The sequence below is a fragment of the Hoplias malabaricus genome, chromosome 11, assembly GCF_029633855.1.
Source record: "Hoplias malabaricus isolate fHopMal1 chromosome 11, fHopMal1.hap1, whole genome shotgun sequence".
Taxonomy (NCBI): Eukaryota; Metazoa; Chordata; class Actinopteri; order Characiformes; family Erythrinidae; genus Hoplias; species Hoplias malabaricus.
Genome location: NC_089810.1, coordinates 10,200,678 through 10,223,053, shown reverse-complemented (window position 1 = coordinate 10,223,053; position 22,376 = coordinate 10,200,678). Strand labels below are relative to the sequence as shown.

The 22,376-nt window shown below is 43.9% G+C and overlaps 2 protein-coding genes across 2 annotated transcripts; one reads left to right on the top strand and one right to left on the bottom strand.

Moving 5' to 3' along the window:
- Positions 1-865: 865 nt before the first annotated feature.
- LOC136709986 (spermatogenesis-associated protein 31H1-like) lies at positions 866-3,577 on the bottom strand. Its single transcript, XM_066685593.1, has 4 exons — positions 3,572-3,577; positions 2,836-2,903; positions 2,505-2,732; positions 866-2,420 (listed from the first exon to the last, which is right to left on the bottom strand). Exons 1-4 carry the CDS (start codon positions 3,575-3,577, stop codon positions 866-868), a joined length of 1,857 nt encoding a protein of 618 aa, XP_066541690.1.
- Positions 3,513-22,117, top strand: anpeplb (alanyl (membrane) aminopeptidase-like b). The gene is made up of 20 exons (XM_066685061.1): positions 3,513-4,644; positions 5,222-5,361; positions 7,107-7,249; positions 10,332-10,452; positions 10,547-10,701; positions 10,958-11,071; positions 11,607-11,750; positions 11,868-11,933; positions 12,903-12,968; positions 15,300-15,433; positions 15,785-15,864; positions 16,230-16,363; positions 16,476-16,531; positions 16,814-16,961; positions 17,061-17,149; positions 17,710-17,814; positions 18,030-18,197; positions 18,282-18,422; positions 20,697-20,778; positions 21,448-22,117. Exons 1-20 carry the CDS (start codon positions 4,052-4,054, stop codon positions 21,604-21,606), a joined length of 2,838 nt encoding a protein of 945 aa, XP_066541158.1. The 5' UTR covers positions 3,513-4,051; the 3' UTR covers positions 21,607-22,117.
- The last annotated feature ends 259 nt before the right edge of the window (positions 22,118-22,376 follow it).

Sequence of the window (22,376 nt, the reverse complement as noted above, 5' to 3'; positions counted from 1 at the left end):
TCACTGTCGCTGTGGTGATACCTCTCACTGTCGCTGTGGTGATACATCTCACTGTCTCTGTGGTGATACCTCTCACTGTCGCTGTGGTGATACCTCTCACTGTCTCTGTGGTGATACATCTCACTGTCTCTGTGGTGATACCTCTCACTGTCGCTGTGGTGGTACCTCTCACTGTCTCTGTGGTGATACATCTCACTGTCTCTGTGGTGATACCTCTCACTGTCGCTGTGGTGATACCTCTCACTGTCTCTGTGATGGTAGCAGTGGCAAATGCTGGTCTTTCAAGGAGGGGAAGCTCAATTGCGGCCTACATCATAAAATGTGCTGGTTTATTTATATGTAAATTCTACCCTCCGTTCCTTTTCAAGAAAATGATCTGTGACCCTGTCGTACCAACAAGGCGTCTTTTCCAGGGACTTGACTAGTGTCCTCTCAATGGCCAGCAGAGCTAGGCTGCTTAAACGGCCTTGGCCCATGTGAAGTGTGTCCGCCTGTGCTCCCACGGATCTTTACACCAAAGGATCGCTGATTCGCTCATTTCGCTGTCAATCAAAAAGGGATTCAGCCTCAGACAGGCCACTGCCCCATAGACCCCCAGAGACGCTGAGTGTCCGATGGGCGGGAGAAAGCCCAGCATTTATCCAATGACTCATCTCGTTTCGCTGCACTTCGCTGCTTTGCTATTGAACTCTGTGGACACTGTTTAAAGCACTGTGAAGCTGCGGGAATGATTGAGAGGAAAGCCGTGTCTTTACCAGTGATAAGAAGCTGATTCTGAACAAAAGTTGAGCGTGTTGTAGTGCATATTTATTCAATGACATGTACACACAACAGTATGTATTTTATCACTTATTTTTTTGACATTTTAGGGGAAGCCGAGCTTCCCTTGCAGTCTTAAAGCAATCGCCTCTGGATGGTACCTGTCACTGTTTCTGTGGTGATAGCTCTCACTGTTGCTGTGATGGTACCTCTCACTGTCTCTGTGGTGGTACCTCTCACTGTCTCTGTGGTGGTACCTGTCACTGTCGCTGTGGTGATAGCTCTCACTGTCGCTGTGATGATACCTCTCACTGTCGCTGTGGTGATACCTCTCACTGTCGCTGTGGTGGTACCTCTCACTGTCTCTGTGGTGGTACCTCTCACTGTCTCTGTAGTGGTACCTGTCACTGTTTCTGTGGTGGTACCTGTCACTGTCGCTGTGGTGATAGCTCTCACTGTCGCTGTGGTGATAGCTCTCACTGTCTCTGTGGTGGTACCTGTCACTGTCGCTGTGGTGATAGCTCTCACTGTCGCTGTGATGATACCTCTCACTGTCGCTGTGGTGATACCTCTCACTGTCGCTGTGGTGGTACCTCTCACTGTCTCTGTGGTGGTACCTCTCACTGTCTCTGTAGTGGTACCTGTCACTGTTTCTGTGGTGGTACCTGTCACTGTCGCTGTGGTGATAGCTCTCACTGTCGCTGTGGTGATAGCTCTCACTGTCTCTGTGGTGGTACCTGTCACTGTCGCTGTGGTGATAGCTCTCACTGTCGCTGTGATGATACCTCTCACTGTCGCTGTGGTGATACCTCTCACTGTCGCTGTGGTGGTACCTCTCACTGTCTCTGTGGTGGTACCTCTCACTGTCTCTGTAGTGGTACCTGTCACTGTTTCTGTGGTGGTACCTGTCTCTGTCGCTGTGGTGATAGCTCTCACTGTCGCTGTGGTGATAGCTCTCACTGTCGCTGTGGTGATACCTCTCACTGTCTCTGTAGTGGTACCTGTCACTGTCGCTGTGGTGATAGCTCTCACTGTCGCTGTGATGATACCTGTCACTGTCTCTGTAGTGGTACCTGTCACTGTCGCTGTGGTGATAGCTCTCACTGTCGCTGTGGTGATACCTCTCACTGTCGCTGTGGTGGTACCTCTCACTGTCGCTGTGGTGGTACCTCTCACTGTCGCTGTGGTGATACCTCTCACTGTCTCTGTGGTGGTACCTCTCACTCTCTCTGTGGTGGTACCTCTCACTGTCTCTGTGGTGGTACCTCTCACTCTCTCTGTGGTGGTACCTCTCACTGTCTCTGTGGTGGTACCTCTCACTGTCGCTGTGGTGGTACCTCTCACTGTCGCTGTGGTGATACCTCTCACTGTCTCTGTGGTGGTACCTCTCACTGTTGCTGTGGTGGTACCTCTCACTGTCTCTGTGGTGGTACCTCTCACTGTCGCTGTGGTGGTACCTCTCACTCTCTCTGTGGTGGTACCTCTCACTGTCTCTGTGGTGGTACCTCTCACTGTTGCTGTGGTGATAGTTCTCACTGTCTCTGTGATGGTACCTGTCACTGTCTCTGTGGTGGTATCTCTCACTGTCGCTGTGGTGGTACCTCTCACTGTCTCTGTGGTGATACCTCTCACTGTCTCTGTGGTGGTACCTCTCACTGTCGCTGTGGTGATACCTCTCACTGTCTCTGTGGTGGTACCTCTAACTGTCTCTGTGGTGATACCTCTCACTGTCTCTGTGGTGGTACCTCTCACTGTCGCTGTGGTGATACCTCTCACTGTCGCTGTGGTGGTACCTCTCACTGTCGCTGTGGTGATACCTCTCACTGTCGCTGTGGTGATACCTCTCACTGTGGCTGTGGTGGTACCTCTCACCGTCGCTGTGGTGGTACCTCTCACTGTCCCTGTGGTGGTACCTCTCACTGTCGCTGTGGTGGTACCTCTCACCGTCGCTGTGGTGGTACGTCTCACTGTCCCTGTGGTGCACAATCCAAAGTACACAAGCAGCATTAAAGACATTTGCTGTTACTTTAAAGGTACATTTAAAATGATCTTTACATTTACTGAACAAAAATGTACCTGTACAGGCCTCTTATGGTGTAGGACTGAAACAGCTTTGACGACAGATGTCTGGCTGAGATTTCTGTCTGATCTCAAACACCTGGTTAGCACTGGGTAATGAGGCACTTCAGCAGCTGCGCTGTTGTTTGTATAAGTAATACATATTTATTGTGTAATCCTACATTTATTACTTTGTTCTGTAATCCCAGATTGGATTTACAATAACCACCAGGAAGCGTTCTTCCCAAGTGATCAAAGTACAGTTTCAGGTTAAACTTTGTTCTTGAATCATAAAAATATAAATATCTTCCAGCAATCTCAGATTTCACATGTAATCTCAGGTCTTGATTCTGTGACACCAGATATTTGTTTGCGCCTGGTCGTCTGTGGTAGTGGTGTCTCTGGAGTGCTTTTGTTTTTAAGGTGTAAGGCTTTTGAAAATTCTCCATCTTCTTGTATAATACACATTTCATTTAAGCACAAATCATTTGTATGGTCCTGCATGTGTTTTATTCATCAGGACCTGGCTTTCTTTTCTATTTTCTCTCTCTCTTCTCTGTAAAAAGTTAAGAACATGCAGTGCAGGGAGGGGAAACCAGAGCTAAACTCTCCTCCCCTCACACTCCCCTCAGTGAAACACATGCTACTAATTTTCTTTGCATGTGTAGAAGGTACGCAGTGGTGGAACACTGGGATTTGGTGCCGTCTCTGGTGTTAAACCTGCGCTTAAGAACAGAACTTAGTTTGTGGCCACCGGCATGGTCTCGGAAACCAGGACCACTCTTGAGAGATCCCTCATCTCTCAAGACTTGAACTTTATAACTTTATGAAGCAGGACACAGGATGGAGTCCAGGTCAGCCTCACATGGAGACATCTCTTGTTTCTCTTGGTAGTGCTTCCAACACAGTTAAGGTGACTCTTTTTCTAAGCAGCATATTTTAGAAGCTTGATCATGTTTGGAAAGTAAAGCTCCAGTGGAGCTTCCTCTGGCCCTGCACTGGTGGTCTAAGGTGAGAGCAATTGGGCGATGGATTAGGTAGATTAGATTCCAACAAACTTGTATCCTTGATCATCCTTTGCTGGTTAATGTGTAATCCCATGGAAGGTGGTGCTTTCATGCTTTCAGCTGTGTACATTTCCTGGATTTATGAGAAGGTTCAGAGTCTACTAAAGGGACACAGGTCCCATACATAGCTCACAGTCACTACGCAGGGTTTCTCAGAGACGACAGACATGGCAAAGGGAGTGTACATCTCCAAAGGACTGGCAATCGCCACCGTGGTCCTCACCGTCTGTGCGGTTGGTGCCATTGTCTTAATGGTGGTCCTGTACCAGATACAGACAAACGAAAAACCACCTGTACGCCCACCGATGGTGTTTGCCACCACACCGATTCCTACAGGACCTCCGCCAAATCTAAGGCTTCCTAACAGTTTGATCCCGGAGAGCTACGAGGTCGTCCTCCAGCCGTACCTTTATGTCAAGGTGCCCAACGCCACAGAGCAGGACTATGTTTTCAGAGGGAACTCCACTGTGAGGTTTAAGTGTGTTAAAAACACCAGGAGTATCTTCCTTCACGCCCTGGATCTCAACATCTCCAACGTGGTTGTGACTCACTCTTCCACTGGAAAGAATCTACAAGTGGAGAAGTACCAAGTGCACCAAAGTGAGTCCAACTTTTTCGAGATCCAGCTGAAGGATGTGTTGATGGGGAACGGGAGCTATTATAATCTCTTCACTGAATTCGAAGGACAACTCTTTGACGATTTGGCTGGTCTTTACATGAGCCAGTACACAGAGAATACAGATAAGGAAGACAAGGACAGGTAAGGATCTGATGTTGTTTTTAACGTTGCACGGCTTGTATGGGGACCTGTGTATCGAGCGTGCCTGCATGCCCATTAGAAACAAGCTCTGTTATGAGCAGCATTTCAGATGAAGTCTAAAACACTGTTGAAGTGAGGAGATGGAAATAAATTACATAATCATTTCTCTGAAAGTTAATTCACTGCAAGAATTCCTGCAGTTCCATTCATGTCTCTTTGGGGCAACAGTTCAGGAACAGAGCTCAGAAACACACACACATTCCCGGCAAATATCAGATTACCCAAGGCCAACTTTTATTTATGTTCTCCACTGAAAAATGTTTATTATAAAAAGAGCCCCCTCCCCACCAAGACCCTCACCAGTTTAGTAGCTTGTCTTTTCACCTTTTCCCTTGGACTTTATCTCACTGGCGCTGTTTAGAAGTCGATCTAAACAGCGGAACAGTTACTCTGGATGCCGGGTGATAGTAAGAAGACTGATGTGACATATAATTATTCTCTGGAATGTCTGGATTTCCTCTGTGTGTTTTTGAGTGTCTGCTTGTTTAGTGTTTTTTATAAATACCTTTCTCGACAGATTCCTTGTCGCAAGCCAGATGCAGCCCACGGACGCAAGGAAAGTATTTCCCTGCTTTGATGAGCCAGCAATGAAAGCTGTGTTCAATATTACCATCATCCACAGGGTTGGTACCAAAGCCCTGTCAAACTCCAGAAGAGGTGAAGCAGGGCTTTAAGGGCCTTCACTCACACACACACACACACACACATGTCCATGCAGATAGTAACTATTTTCAACTGTAAATCTTTTAATGTTAGGTGTACAGATATGTTTTAACCCTATAAAGCCAAACATATCAAATATGATACTTGATCTTTAGAGGTGGCTCTTTCATTATCTAATGAAGAGAAACACCGAAGCAAACTTCCATCCTTTTGGGGCGAGTGTTCTGAGGTCTCTACCGAACTGTGAATGAAGTGGAAGCATTTCCATGCATTTACCAAACCATTATCAATGGTTGTGCAGATCAACAAAATAGAGCATTTGTGGTTCTGGTGTTTTTATAACCAGGCAGTATATGAAATGTAAAAAGGCCAGAGAGAAGAACTCATAGGTCAAGGACCTCTGGAGCAGTGTTTCTCATCGGCTCAGGGTTACGTTTTCCTGATCATTTCTGAAGAACAGAGACAATCATTTGATATCAATTGTTTAATTGAAGTTAATCAAAATTAAGAATAAATTGTAAAGAACTGTTTTAATTGATGCAGTGAACTAAATGAAAGACCAATTAAAGAACAAATAAATTTTGGTATAGATCTAAAATATGATTATGAGAGAAATAAATATGATCCAAAATCTATAAATTAACAACATTTTGATTTTTAGTTAAAGAGCCACATAATGTGTGATTTGCCCTGTGAAGGACTGGCGCCCCCTCCAGGGTGTATTCCTGCCTTGTGCCCAATGATTCCAGGTAGGCTCTAGACACACCGCGACCCTGAACTGGATAAGGGTTACAGACAATGAATGAATGAATGAATAATGTGTGATTTTCAAAAGAAATCAGTTTATTGTGTTATTATTTCATGTGTCAGGCTTTAAAGGGTTAAAGATATTTTTATTGTGTAAAGTATATTCATAAAAGAATTCAAATATTCAGAGCAGTGCCTCTTAAACTTTCTGTATTGTGAACCCACCCCACAATATATTTATAGAAATTAAAAATAAAATAAACTAAAAAAAGGAAGTGTTTTCCCTGTGTCTGCGTGGGTTTTCTCCGGGTGCTCCGGTTTCCTCCCACAGTCCAAAAACACACGTTGATAGGTGGATTGGCGACTCCAAAGTGTGTGTAGGTGTGAGTGTGTGTGTTGCCCTGTGAAGGACTGGCGCCCCCTCCAGGGTGTATTCCTGCCTTGCGCCCAATGATTCCAGGTAGGCTCTGGACCCACCGTGACCCTGAACTGGATAAGGGTTACAGATAATGGATGAATGAATAAAAAGGAAACCTGGTGATGTCTTACGACACCCAACCCACCCCTCCACCCCCCACCCGCTTTTCCTTACTCATGACGTACTCTCATGGCTAATCTTCATCCAGCATTAAACGCACCATAAAACTGAATGTAGAATCAAGACAATCCAGAAATCTAAAGTGAATACAGAATATGCAACAATTATGTTCCCTACCTAAAAGTAACACCACCACAGTGACACTTTTTGGTTGTTTTTTCTTTACCCCAGTGACAAAACTCTTTTGAGAATGTATTTAGTGTTCATTACCCCTCTGTTCTTTGTAACGATTATCAAAATAATTTAGCTTAATGTCTGTGATCCTGTAAATATAGAATAATAACTCGTTTCCACTAACGACGAGTCATACTTTGATAAACTCAAGGCTTTGAACATGTTTGAGCTTGTGAGATGACAGCAAAGCACTTTGAAACACGTGTTTTCTATTCAACAGAGAAAATCGAAATAGTGGACATCGATGGAGAAGAGTGGATAATCAGTAAATTTGAGCCGACCCCTGTCATGTCCACGTACCTCTTGGCTTTCACTGTAAACGAATTCGACAGTCGACAGGCTGAAGGGAATATGAAAATAACGGTGTGTTATTTTAAGATATTGTTACTAATGATTGGTTCTGTTAGTGTTATAGGTTTTAGAATCTCTTCCAGAGCAATAACACAGTCAGCAGTCATAACATTAAAATGTCCTTTTTTCTATCCTCATTGCTCGTTTTATCAGCTCCACTAACCATACAGCTGCACTTTGTAGTTCTGTGATTACAGACTGTGGTCCACTGGTTGCCCACGTTCGTCACAGAGCAGGTATGATGTTTGTGCTGGATCATTCTCAGTGCTGCAGTGACACTCATGTGGTGGTGTGTGTGTTGCATATGGTGGAGTGGATTAGACACAGCAGTGCTGCTGGTGTTTTTAAACACTGTGTCCACTCACAGCCCACTCAGTCTCGTTGGTCCACCAGTGTCACTGCCGCTCTGAGAATGATCCAAAACCCAAATCATACCTGTGCCTTGGGGTCCTTGAGGAACAGGGTGAAAGGGGGTTAATAAAGGATGCAGAACAACAGATGGACAGCAGTCTGTGATTGTAGAATTACAAAGTGGACCAGTATGGTCAGTGGACCTAATAAAATGGACAATAAGTGTAGAAACAAGGAGGTCATGATGTGGAGTCTCAGTGAAGTTTGGTTCAGAGTTTATAGAGCTGTTATTCTTGTGAGCCGCTGTGTTCCCCCTGTTTGTGTTCTGTGGAAGTTCCACAGAAATCTGTGTTTAGTTGGACCCAGATTTGTTTGTTGGTTTTCTGAATCTGGATCCTCACAGTCTAATCTGATATGTGCCTAATGGGATAATGGGTGGGCGATACGGGAGTATGTCGAAATACAACCAAATATTTTCATCTTACACGTGTTGTTGAACATGCTCTAGTAGTTTCATTTAAATACAACCTCCAGTAAAAATGAAGTGTTTAGCCTTGTTAGCAGTTGCACAGGGTGTTATTTGATAAACTTAAGGAACCAATCCTGTTCCTATGACTAGCAGGGTGGGGCTTTCCAGCTAGAGATGAAATTAGTCTATTTAATTTGTGACTATGATAATATAATATTTACACATCACGTTAGGTGAATTGGCTTTGTGAAATTGTTCACATGTGAGTGACTGGGTGAATGTGTGAAAATAGACTTGAGCCCTGCCTCAAGTAACTGTCTGTGAGGAGTGTGGTGTGTTCTCCCTGTGTCTGCGTGTGTTTCCTCCGGGTGACTGTCTGTGAGGAGTGTGGTGTGTTCTCCCTGTGTCTGCATTGCTATCCACCGGGTGACTGTCTATGAGGAATGTGGTGTGTTCTCCCTGTGTCAGTGTGGGTTTCCTCCGGGTGACTGTCTGTGAGGAGTGTGGTGTGTTCTCCCTGTGTCTGCGTGTGTTTCCTCCGGGTGACTGTCTGTGAGGAGTGTGGTGTGTCCCTGTGTCTGCATTGCTATCCCCCGGGTGACTGTCTGTGAGGAGTGTGGTGTGTTCTCCCTGTGTCTGCGTGTGTTTCCTCCGGGTGACTGTCTGTGAGGAGTGTGGTGTGTCCCTGTGTCTGCATTACTATCCCCCGGGTGACTGTCTGTGAGGAGTGTGGTGTGTTCTCCCTGTGTCTGCATTGCTATCCCCCGGGTGACTGTCTGTGAGGAATGTGGTGTGTTCTCCCTGTGTCAGTGTGGGTTTCCTCCGGGTGACTGTCTGTGAGGAGTGTGGTGTGTTCTCCCTGTGTCTGCGTGTGTTTCCTCCGGGTGACTGTCTGTGAGGAGTGTGGTGTGTCCCTGTGTCTGCATTGCTATCCCCCGGGTGACTGTCTGTGAGGAGTGTGGTGTGTTCTCCCTGTGTCTGCGTGTGTTTCCTCCGGGTGACTGTCTGTGAGGAGTGTGGTGTGTCCCTGTGTCTGCATTACTATCCCCCGGGTGACTGTCTGTGAGGAGTGTGGTGTGTTCTCCCTGTGTCTGCGTGGGTTTCCTCCGGGTGACTGTCTGTGAGGAGTGTGGTGTGTTCTCCCTGTGTCTGCATTGCTATCCCCCGGGTGACTGTCTGTGAGGAATGTGGTGTGTTCTCCCTGTGTCAGTGTGGGTTTCCTCCGGGTGACTGTCTGTGAGGAGTGTGGTGTGTTCTCCCTGTCTGCATTGCTATCCCCCGGGTGACTGTCTGTGAGGAATGTGGTGTGTTCTCCCTGTGTCAGTGTGGGTTTCCTCCGGGTGACTGTCTGTGAGGAGTGTGGTGTGTTCTCCCTGTGTCTGCGTGTGTTTCCTCCGGGTGACTGTCTGTGAGGAGTGTGGTGTGTCCCTGTGTCTGCATTGCTATCCCCCGGGTGACTGTCTGTGAGGAGTGTGGTGTGTTCTCCCTGTGTCTGCGTGTGTTTCCTCCGGGTGACTGTCTGTGAGGAGTGTGGTGTGTCCCTGTGTCTGCATTACTATCCCCCGGGTGACTGTCTGTGAGGAGTGTGGTGTGTTCTCCCTGTGTCTGCGTGGGTTTCCTCCGGGTGACTGTCTGTGAGGAGTGTGGTGTGTTCTCCCTGTGTCTGCATTGCTATCCCCCGGGTGACTGTCTGTGAGGAATGTGGTGTGTTCTCCCTGTGTCAGTGTGGGTTTCCTCCGGGTGACTGTCTGTGAGGAGTGTGGTGTGTTCTCCCTGTCTGCATTGCTATCCCCCGGGTGACTGTCTGTGAGGAGTGTGGCGTGTTCTCCCTGTGTCTGCGTGGGTTTCCTCCGGGTGACTGTCTGTGAGGAGTGTGGTGTGTTCTCCCTGTATCTGTGTGGGTTTCCTCCAGGTGCTCCAGTTTCCTCCCACGGTCCAAAAACTAGTGAACTAGAAAAACTGGTAGGTGAATTGGCGACTCAAAAGTGTCTGTAGGTGTGTGTGAGTGAGTGAATGTGTGAGTGTATGTCGCTCTGTGAAGGACTGTTGCCCCCTCCCATCTTGTCCCCAGTGATTACGAGTAGGCTCCGGACCCACTGTGACCCAGAACTGAATTAGTGGTTACAATCAATGAACGAATGAATGCTCACATTTATCTGGTATTTATAAATTGATTTACATTATGATCTGATTCAGATACAGTTCTGAGTAGCTTTTGTTTAGTTAAAATCAAGGTTTATAATTTTTCACATTTTCTTGCTACTATGTTTTAAGATCTGGGCTCGGCCTGAAGCTTTGGACGCTGGACATGCAGATTATGCATCGAAGATCTCCAGCCCCATCTTGAAGTTCTATGAGGAGAAGTTTGGAGTGCTGTATCCTTTACCTAAATTAGGTCTGGCATTAAACAAAGACTCATACTGCTATCTCAGAGAATTATGATCCTGAGCGTTGTTTTTTAAAGAAAACCTTTATATTTCAATCCACAGATCAGATTGCACTTCCAGACTTTGGCGCAGGAGGTATGGAAAACTGGGGTCTAATTATGTACCGAGAGGTCGCCCTATTGTATGAGGAAGGTGTGTCATCGACCTCCAATAAAGAATGGATTGCCACTGTGATAGCCCATGAGCTGGCTCATCAGGTACAGCTAGTCACATTGCATTCACATCTTTCAATCCCATCTTAGTCATGTTTTGCTCATATCTAGTGTAATATGCTTATGGAAAAAGACATAATGAGATAACATTATGATTCTAAATCATAAACCCATGATTCATGAGCTGTTATTAAAGTCTGTCACTGTATGCACCAAGGGGCTACTGTTTATGACTTTATCACGCTGCAAACACAGTGCTGAGTCCTGAGTCTTCATGATCCTGTGTGTGCTTCAATTCCAGTGGTTCGGGAACCTGGTCACAATGAAATGGTGGAACAGCCTGTGGCTGAATGAGGGATTTGCATCTTTCATCTCATACCTTGGAGTGGACAGGGTTGAGCCCAACTGGCATATAGTAGGTTTTTTAAAAAAATGACATTATTTGAAATGTCTTAAAAAATGTGTTTAAATTGAATTAAAGAGCAATAGCCACTGAGATCAGAATGTGTTCAGACCTACATCCTGATTCTGGGGTAGATAGACAAGCATTGTAATCAGATATGGGTGTGTAAATTGGCATTCAAAGTGTTAGGATTGGATCAGACACAGCAGTGCTACTAGGGTTTCACAGCTGGACTCAGAACAGTCCACCAACCAAAAATGTCCACTGATGAAGAACTAGAGGACGACCAAGCAGCAACACATGAGCTACTTACTGTCTCTGGCTTTACATCTACAAGGTGGACCAATGAGGTATCTCTGTGTCTCAGAGTGGACAGTGAGTGGACCCTACACACTCACAATAATACCTGCTCTGTGGGGATTCTAATAATTGAAGAACAGAGTGAAAGGGGTTTGACAAAGTATGCAGAGCAACTCTCTGTGATTGTACAACTATAAAATGCTCCTGAACGAAGCTTACTCCTATGGCTTTATCCTGTCCATTCCAGAAAGATCTATTTGTCCTGAAAGAGGTCCAGCCAGCCTTGCAGTTGGATTCTCTAAACTCCTCACACCCTCTGAGCTCCACTGAGGCCGATGTCCAGACTCCTTCAGAAATCACCGACCGCTTCGACAGCATCAGCTACAGCAAGGTAGACTTAATGTCCATTCAATATGTGTCTATTCATGCAGTAATAATATTATTGTAACTGATATAAAAAGAAAATCAAGCCATGTCCATGTTTCTTGTTCTGTTGTTTTTGCTTTAGGGTGCAGCTGTGCTCAGAATGCTGTCTGCTTACATTACAGAGGAAGACTTTTTCAGAGGCCTTAGGGTGAGTGGGAGCATGCTGTGAGCAAGTGTAATTTATATCCGTGCTAAACTGCTAGACCTCATTCTTGATATTTATCACAAGTACCTTGTTCCCATTACATGGCCAAAATAAATGAGGACATCATATCCGTATCTCATTATCAAACCAAGGGGATTAATATTTAATGTAACATTTCCTCCAATAAATTCAAACTCCAAGTTCTCTAGAAGGCGGCTGTATGCTGCATTAAAGGGGAAATACTCTCCCTCTTTTCCAGAAGTGAACACAATTCGGGGTCTTAATGGAATATCTGCTTTGGTCAAAATACCAAAAGGATCAAACTCCACAGCAGGGTTCTCCCTCTGTCTAATCAGCCCCGTTCAGAGCGGCCAGTCTCTGTGCCTGTTCCTTTAAAGGCGTAGTTCATGATTGTAGTTTGAAGTTGTTTCCTCACCATCTGCTGGTCTCCAGTCTGTTTCTGCACTGGAAATCAGTCTGACGTGTTCACGAAGCCCCAGTGTATTTCACTACGTTACCAGGACACAGATACCCCTACAGTTCTCGCCACAGTAATTACGGCAAAAGATATTTGCGTAGAAAGCAGGCTGCATTTATACAAACATTCATTTCAGACACGACTTGGCTTCATGCCTCAGAATACACCTATGTCTGTGTCCCTGTAGTGTACTACACACTAATACTATACTGTAGATTAGTCTGAGATTGTCAGGCTAGTACAAAACATCACATACTACACTTTTTCTTACTAACAGGATGTGATGAACTGTTGCTATGACAACGCACCCGACACCAAGCTGCTGCTGCAACACAGTCCACCTTTTTTTTTTTCTTCAAAGTTTAAAATTCAACTCTCCCTCATATACTAATAGTTTCTGCACTAAAATAGTGCAGTGTGTCAGATAATAAAACAATTTAAATCCAATATAAGCTTCACTTTCCTCTGTATAACATTTAATTCTGCCTTTATAGATTTACCTCAATAAGTACAAGTACCAGAACGCTGAGTATGAAGACCTGTGGAAATGCATGGAGGAGGTAAACGCACATTTTAACTTGATTAACTTGTATTCTCTCATTGCTGAAACACCTTACAGTACTTTTAATCCCATCATTCCCTTCCCGTTTTCTCTCTTCTCTCAGTTCTGTGTTTCTTTGTCATGTTTGTGTTTCTTCTGTTTACTGTATCCTTGACATAATACCACGCTGCTCATATGTTGGATTTATTATCACATTAGTATTAAAACAACAAAACAACCTCACTGCCGCACAGCTCCTGAGTCTCTATGTCTTGGGTTTGTCTGATCCTCATCTCTGGTCACTGTCTGAGGAGTGTGGTGTGTTTTCACGTTACCACTACACCCCCCTCCAGGGAAACCCACACAGACACAGTGAGAACACACTTTACTCTTAACCCACCATGACCCTGATTACGACACAGTGGTTGCAGAAGATGAATGAATGAAGTAAATATATTTACAGATATACATAACTAGTCAGAAGCTTTAGATCATCCAGATTTTCACGGTTTGTGCTGACATCTGACACCTGAAATTAATACGTTGCAACAAACTGCCAGAGGTTAAGAAGAAACTAAACATTACACTGAAAACAATAGGTGAATTTCAGAGTTGTAAAAGAGGAATTTTCAGAGACAGTCATTCGCTAAGTGCTTACAGATGTTCTGCAGCAGTGGGAGCACATGATCCTTTAAACACTGATGCAAACAATTCCCACAGGTGTCTCAGTGTTTGTTGATTACAAACAAAGTCTGTGTAACAGCAGTGCTGGACAACAAACAGAGTTGCTACACAGTCTAGGGCAGTGTCTGGATGTTGTTGGATCTCAGAATGTAATCTAATGCTGTTGTAATGGCAAGGAAAGGGCAACTAGCTCAGGATGACAGAGTACTCTGACATCACCAGAGATGGACATTGAGATAGAGACATACTGCATTCCTGTGCTCTTTATTAGTGCCCTAACAAGGGCATAGTGCTCAAGAACAAGTGAAAATTGTATTTGTATTCAGGCTCGGAGTGTAGCAAGATCCAGGGTCACCACCTGCCAGCTGACACCCTTTTGGCCAATGGAGAGCCCCCAACAACCACATTTCTCGCTACCCGCCAAAGCCCACACACACAGACATATATATATATATATATATACACACACACAAAACAACAGCAAACCACAACACAAACACAATGAATTAAATCCCCAAAAGAACCCATAAACAGTCCCTGGGAGCCACTAGGCACTCCCCCCGTGATCCCCCCAGCTCCTCCCAGTCTGTGGCTGTCACCACAGTATTACAACACTTAAAATGGACTTTGTCCATGAGTACACCATCACGAGGTGTCTGGAAGATGGAGGAAACTGACAGGAAGAGGTCTGGCAGACACAAAGCCACAACTAAATCTGAAGGCATGCTTCTGAGAGTCAGCAGCTTGTGTAAAATAGGTTTACCGGACGAGTTTTTAGCACAGCTTAACACTGGAGGAAGTAAACAAGACACAGTTTACTTTGAGAAACGCTTTGAGCTGCAGGTTTGACTGAGCAAGTGGCAGTAAGAAAATGAGAAAGCCATCACTTAGACCAGGTAACATAAGAAAACAAGGGCTGTGTGAGCCTTGCTTTCCATCCAGTGGATGGCTGAAGACTGGAAGGTCTTGTGGACTGATGAATCAATAATTGAAACCATCATCTCATCACGCAGAGTTATTGTGTTCCATCAAGTGAAACGATAGTTCCTCAGTGTGGGACCCCAACTGTCGAACATAGACCAGGAGGTGTGATGGTCTGGGGCTCTTGCACAGAGGTTATCAACTGTGGAGGGAGGGCACCGCTCCAGAGTCGTGGTGTTGTAGGTTTGAGTCCCACCTCGGGCGACTGTCTGTTAGGAGTTTGGTGGGTTCTCTGTGTCTGTGTGGGTTTCCTCCAGGTGCTCCTGTTTCCTCCCACAGTCCCTAAACACACATTGTTGGTGGGTTGGCCAAGCAATCATCTCCATAGGAGTGAATGTGTTGGAGCTTTTGATGCCCTGTGATGGACTGGTGCTTCATCCAGGGTGTGTTCCTGCCTTGGACCTGTGATTCCAAGTGCTGAGTAACCTGGAACCTGGTGGTGTTTCATAATGCCAGTTTTTCCCCATCACTCAGTGGTGGATATGTGTTAGCTGAAATGACCGAGTTGGGAAGTTGCTGTTCTCCTCAAAGTGTGTCGTGCTCAAACTGTGCAACGCTGTGTAAGCAGCAGTGGTTGGTTTCACAAGGCTCTGGACCAGATAGAATTTGATAAAGGACATGACACACTGACCCTTATTATTATGTACTCATTCACTAATACACTGATCTTAACCTCATTTATCAGGTTTCCACAGAGAACATAAAGGGCATCATGAAGGGGTGGACGGAGCAAGTGGGCTACCCAGTCATCTCCATAAACACCAGCTCTGGACTCATCTCTCAGGAGCAGTTCCTTCTAAACCGAACAGGCGACTACGGGTGAGTTCTGCACCGTGAAACAACACTATCTCACTGTGCAGTGCTGAAGTGATCCTTTAAACCCTATGAGATACCGAAATAAGCAGCAGGATGAAATTGGATATGGGTTTCACTGCAGGACATGAGGACTTCAAAAACCATGGCTCCTTGTGCCCAGTGCCAAGAATGTGGGCCAGTTTAATTTCCTCCTTAAAACACACGTTTCAGTGCATGCTTGGTGTTGTTTATAGACACAGGCAAGTCCTTGTTGTGGACTTTGGTTTGCAGCCCAGTTCTTTTTATTTCTGTACATCGATTTATCGAGCCACAAATGTGTCTCATGAATGTCCTATTCTTCTGTGGTCCCCATAGGCTCAAGTGGCATGTTCCAATCACATACATCAGATCTGATTCCAAGTACGGGCGTGAGTTATTTAAAGAGAAAGGACCAGGTAAGATACAGACCCTACACCTCCCCTAATAGGGCCGAACCATTTGGGGATAATATTCTGATTTATGTTGCAAGTACAATTTAAACTGCAATCATTTTCTATAAATTAAGATCCAGGCCTGTTTTTATAACCAAGACGACCAAGATCTGGCTTTAAATTGAAATAAAGATCTTTTCTGCCACTGATTTTTCTAACTCTGTAATAGAATAACCCTGTTTAAAACATTTAAGACATTGTAGTTGATAATGTAGACTAAAGTGAAAATTACAGCTCTTGCGATTTCAAAAGTTGCACTCAAATAAACAATTATAATCATACACGTTTATTTTTAAAAACTATTCAAGAGTTACTTTATCTTTTTGTAGTCAGGAATCCATCGTACGTGATTAAACCTGATGATTGGCTCCTGGTCAACATTAACTGCACCGGTTATTATCGAGTGAACTATGATGAAAGCAACTGGAATAAACTCATCAAACAGCTGCAAACCAATCACGAGGTCAGTATTCATTCTTGTAAAACTAGGTGGCGAACAAGTGTCTGCTCCTTCTTTGCTGCAGGTGAATAAGGCTAAGGTTGTAGTTGCTGATATTACAGTATTTTTTCCCTAGGTAATCCCGCTCATCAACAGGGGCCAGCTCATAGACGATGCTTTTAACCTTGCGAGGTAAGCGTTTGCACTCACATAAATTCCCCTTATAATGAGTGAAACCAACCATTGCAGACACATGTTGAATTCTTTACTCAGAGCTTGTATAAAAACTGTGAAATGAATTGGTATCCTACGGATACTCAGGCTGTTACTGCAGTAAAAGCGAGTGCAGACTCTTATGTTGGATGAGCAAGTGTGCTCAAACTTTTGACCACGTGGTGTGTCCATTCAGCCTCAAATTCGCACAGTGTTGAGGACAGCTGCTGTGTTCACATCTCTGTTACATGTCTCCTAAAGGGCAAAGTACATCAACGTCACTCTGGCACTGAACACCACCAAGTATCTGAAAAATGAGACAGAATACATCCCATGGGAGTCTGCTCTGAACAACCTGCGCTTCTTTATCCTCATGTTTGACCGCTCCGAGGTCTATGGTCCTATACAGGTCAGTCACATTAACACCAGGAGTTCCTGAAATGTGAGATGTGACTGTGTGGTGAACAGTGCTCAACTTTTTCTTGTCCTGTTATCTTTTTGAGTGCAGAAATATCTCAGGGAGCAAGTGCGGGAACTGTACGATTACTTTAGAGTGTACACAGAGAATGCCACAGTTCCAGAGAACCTCATGGACCAGTAAGTGCCTGTGATGACATCTAATGTGTATATTTTTAGCGTGGACATTAAGAACTATCCTTCCAGAAACCTGGCACATTGGAGTGCACAAATTAAGCAAGAAACTAACTTGACAGGGTCACATAACTTAGAGCAGGGTTTTTTGTTTTTGGTCACCCCATAGCAATAACACCCATAACCACTAGATGGCATTTACTACTCTCCTGAATTCAGTTCCCTGTAATAGCACACTATATACAAAATAATATAAGGAATAGTGAGTAGGGGCCATGTCAAACGCTCATCAGTTTATGAGTGATGAAAACATGTATGGCCTGCCCTTCAGGAACCTATAGAGGTTGTACTGCAGCCTAAATACGAGAGTTTATCAAAGCAATCTGGGCGATTTTCAACCATACTGAAATCAGTCAAAAGAGAGGGTACTTTAAATAAATCTTGACACCGAATGGAGAGGTAGGACAAATCATCTATAACAGACTGAAAGTGAAATTCCCTGCATATGCTGTGATCTGTTTTGCATGTTTTTCATTGGGTTTAGTGTTACTGTCACCTCTCTTCAGGTATAATCAGATCAACGCCATCTCAGTGGCTTGCAACAACGATGCTCCTGTGTGTACAGAAATGGCACAAAAGCTTTTCAAAGAGTGGAGAAACGGCACCAACAGGTACGTGTTTATTTTATCTCATAAAAAGGGGTCTTAGTAATAGTTGCCCCATATTGTACTGATTTGTTACACTGTATTGCACCTTATTCAAAAAGCAGACCACACTGAAACACACCTGATGTCAGTTACATTTGTTTCCATAGTTTCCTGATACGGATTGTATAGGGTAAAGAGTAAATGGTACTGACCATCTGACATTTCCCTTCCAAATAAAGGATCCCGCCCAACCTGAAAGGCAGCATCTACTGCAGTGCTATAGCGTCCGGAGATGAGGACGATTGGAATTTTTTGTGGAAAGAGTTTGAAAAAGCCACAATCGCCACAGAGAAAGAGAAAATGAGATACGCCCTCAGCTGCACCAAGAAAATCTGGCTCTTGAACAGGTAAGAGGTCCATCAGGCTTTCTTGACCATCATCAGTTTGTAATGAGGTTCTTACCCATGTTCAAAACTAATTCTTCTCAACAGATATCTTCAATACAGTCTAGAACCTGACAAGATAAGGAAGATGGATGCCATCTCTACTATAACCCTCATTGCCAACAATGTAGCTGGACAAGCCCTGGCTTGGGATTTCATCCGGGCTCACTGGACCAAAATAAGCCAAGAGTGAGTCGAGAGGTTTCTCTGCAGCACTGGACAGCACTGCTGATATTACAGTAGCGAAATTAAAGTAAAACACTTTTTATAAAATTCTGAAGATGTATCCTCAGTTTGCTGCTCTCCAGTTTGTGCTGGAAATCAGTCTGATGTATTTACGAAGCCCCGCTGTCAGTAAACAAGTAAAAAAAAAACAAAGAGGCGCATCACACAATGCTAGGCTCCCTCTCTCTGCTCACGGCAGACAAATGGCCCTTCAAATTTTGAAAATCGTGAAATAATTTGAGGATATTGCTTTATTCTTGCTCCCTAGGTATGTAATATTAACTTATATTTGCTGTTTCAGATTATTTAGGTAGGAACCTATTCTAAATTTGGGAGGGTGCTAACTGCAAGAAAGTAGAAACTACTGAAGAAAAAAGAAGCTTTCTGATACTAAAATACTTTTTTTCTGAGTATTTAATGAAATTCTGTGGCAATTCAAACCATGAATAAAAACTTACAGAGCAGTGAAACTTCAGCCATCTACTAACAACACTCAGTTTTCTTTTCCACCTTAAAAGATGCAGCGTTCTGAACATAAACAAACTAGAGAGAACTGCGCCAGGATCAAACACCACAGCAGTGTTCTGCCCCTGACTAAACAGCCCTGTTCAGAGCTGCCAGTTTCAGCATCTGTTCCTTAAAATGATAATGAGCCACTGTTCAACCCGACCCAAGTGCAGAGCGGTGTGAGCAAAAGCTCGTTTTTTTTTAGCCGTTCTCGGTTCTCTTTCTTCTCCATTCTAGTTTACTCAGTTGTGTTTTTACTCAGTGTTCTTACACTTTACCCCCTTTGTGTCTGCTTTCCACCATTTAACTAGGGTAACCAGACGTCCTCTTTTACCCGGACATGTCCTCTTTTTTAGACTTAAAATCGTCCACAATCGGATTTTGTTTTTCTAGAGCTTACATAGAACTTCGAGAAGCGTTTCGTTCACAAACTAGTCCCGCCCTCCCCTACTCCGATTGGTTCGCTTGAGTGAGAAGGGGGCGTGGTGAAGTAGCCTAAAATCTTCTGATTGGACGGTCTGACTGTAGAGCTACCGTTATTGGTCGATAACCTTCTCTGTAAACATTTAATTGGACAGTCTGCACGTCAGCAGTTGTCCACCCCCCCACCCATTTTATTTCGTGTTTTCAGACTTAGGCAGTCCACAAAAAATTGACTGGGTGGTATTTTCTCGCATTTTATTGGTTGGAAGGGTCAAGATATTAAAAATTGATATGCACATGCACTGAAAAAATAAACATTTCTCCATAATACCTCCTTTAAATGTGAACATATATGACGGTGGGGATATGCAGTTCCCTCTGGTTTGTTTATTTTAAAAATATCTGTGTCTTTTAAGGTGGAACTGTATGTTTCTTGAGAAAATTTTGACTTGTCTGTTTTTATTCACTGTTTGAATTACCACAGAAACATATTTGTAACTCGAGTTGTTTAGTTTTCCAGTACTTTTACTCTGTGTTTACTTTCCTATAGTCAGCAACCTCCCGAATTTAGAGTCTGCTCCACCTTAAGTAATCCAAAACAGCAAGAATTAGTCAATATTACCCACCTATCCAGCAGAAATAAATCATCCCAATTCATGCTTTTCAGTGTTTGGAGTTCTCTTTGTTGTCTAAAAAATTCCAAATGCTTTTTTGCTGCTGTGAGCAGAGAGAGAGACCGAGACACTTTGTTTTTTTTTTTGCCATTTACTGACACTGGGGCTTTGTAAAAACATTAGACCAGTCTCAAGCACAAACAGACCGGAGAGCAGCAAATGCTGAGGAAACGTCCTCTGAATTTTATAAAAATGCATTGATTTTTTTATTTTTTATTAAAATCACCCAGAGATACTATTGTATTATTAGAGCGAAAACAAAAATACAAGAGGGCATTCTGTTTTATATTTTAATGTAGTTTTGTTGATATATTCTCATCATTTGTTTTTTTCCAAATATGATTTGACTTGCTGGGCCTCTGTACTCTTTCAGTTCTGTTTGGACAAATGAAAACAGGGACCTGAGCATGAATCAGAGGCTTATGGGTGTTGCGTGCAATGTTCTCTTGCAGTGAAATTGCTGAATGATGAGTTATATAAAAAGTACCAAAGGTCAGCAGCAATTCAGAGGTCCAAAGTTGAGACCAACTGTTAATGACAAGCACTTAATGGCTGCCTGAGTTGCTATTTTGCTGCTCAGCAATAAAATGGTAAATTCTCACCACACCTGACTGACTTTCACTTCCTTGAGCAGGTACGGAGGCGGGCTCATGTCTGTGGGGACCCTGATTGATGGAGTGACTGAGAGGTTCTCCACAGAATTTGAACTCCAGCAGGTGAGTGTTTCACTCATTACTGATTTATTATTTTGTTTAAATGAAAAATCTTACCAGTATCAATGTATACATTGCTTCAAATCGGGAACAAACCTTGTTCCAATGTCCATTTCTGCCATTGCCTTGGTGTAATTATAAATAATACACTTCCTTTAAAAGCTAGAAATGTCTGCATGTGCCTCTCCACTGGGGTTCAGCAAAAACCTGAACTCAAACCTATTGTAAATCAATATCTAAAGCATCAGTCATTTCATATGAACCATTTAATGCTTGAGACATCTGGTTCCTATCACCATCACTGCAAACAAGTTTCTCCAGAACTTTGCACATCAGAGCACTCTGCATGACTTTGTTTACATCTGAACCCTTTAATGACGCTGAAAGTTGAGGAAATAGGTGGGATTCAACTGTAACAACTGTAACCAAAAGGAAGGAGGGGAGTTTTACAAGGGGAGGGGTGGGGGGTTCATAAATTTTTCTCTTCCCTGAAGTGGGTATGATGTGTGTTGCCCCTTTAAACCTGAATAATAACTCTGCAGTTTGAGGGGATGAATGGAAGTGCATAGAGGGAGGGGTTCCGCAGCTTGAAATTAGGTCTCTCCGACTGTAACGGCATTGTTTCCTACTCAGAGCACATGAGCTCATCCATGTGTAACTGTCTGTGTCCAGCTGAAGCAGTTCCAGAGAGACCATGAAGAGGATGGCCCGGGACCGGCCTCGCAAGCTTTAGAGCAGTGTGTCGAGAGGACTGAAGCCAACATCCAGTGGGTGAAAGAGAACAAACAAACTGTTTTGAACTGGTTCCTGCAAGAGGCGCGGGGCCACTGAGTGTTCGCAGGTCTGCACACCCTCGAGCGCACACGCAGACAGCACAGCCGCAGTAATGAAAAACAGATGGAGAGCCAGAGCATCGGGATGGACACAACATCCTGTGTTTTGCATTGTTTCTTTCCCCCTCTCAACCTCTAAGGACACCTCGTCACGTTGAAGAGAGGAATATATGCCTTCCATTGATGAAAAACAAAATGCAACCCCTCCTTTCTTTAAAAATTATTCAAAAAAATGCATATTTCATACTTTGTCAGGATAGAGAAGTTAAACTAGAGGAAAATACATTTACCTGCAGTGCATCTATGAGATGTAAGACTTCTGTTTTAATGTGTCCCTTAAAACAGGGTTCAGCTCATGTCTATCACCAAACCCCCTTCAGTGATGACACCCCTAGATGTAATGGCACTCATCCAGGCATTTTAAGCACTTTTTTCTTTTTTAAAATGCAGTATATTTAACATCTGTAATAAAGTATTTTGTAAATACAGAAACTGACATCACTGATATCAAGGATATATTTCATGTATGAAATCTGTTTATTTTGGAAGTAAAGAAAAATAAATATTGTGAACCATATTCCTTAGTAGTGAAGGTGTGAGTGTGTGTCACACTGTGAAGGATTGGCGCCCCCTCCAGGGTGTGATCCTGCCTTGCGCCCAGTGATTCCGGGTAGGCTCCAGACCCACCGCGACCCTGAATTGGATAAGCGGTTACAGATAATGAATGAATGAATGAATGAATGAATATTCCTTGGACCAGATTCAATT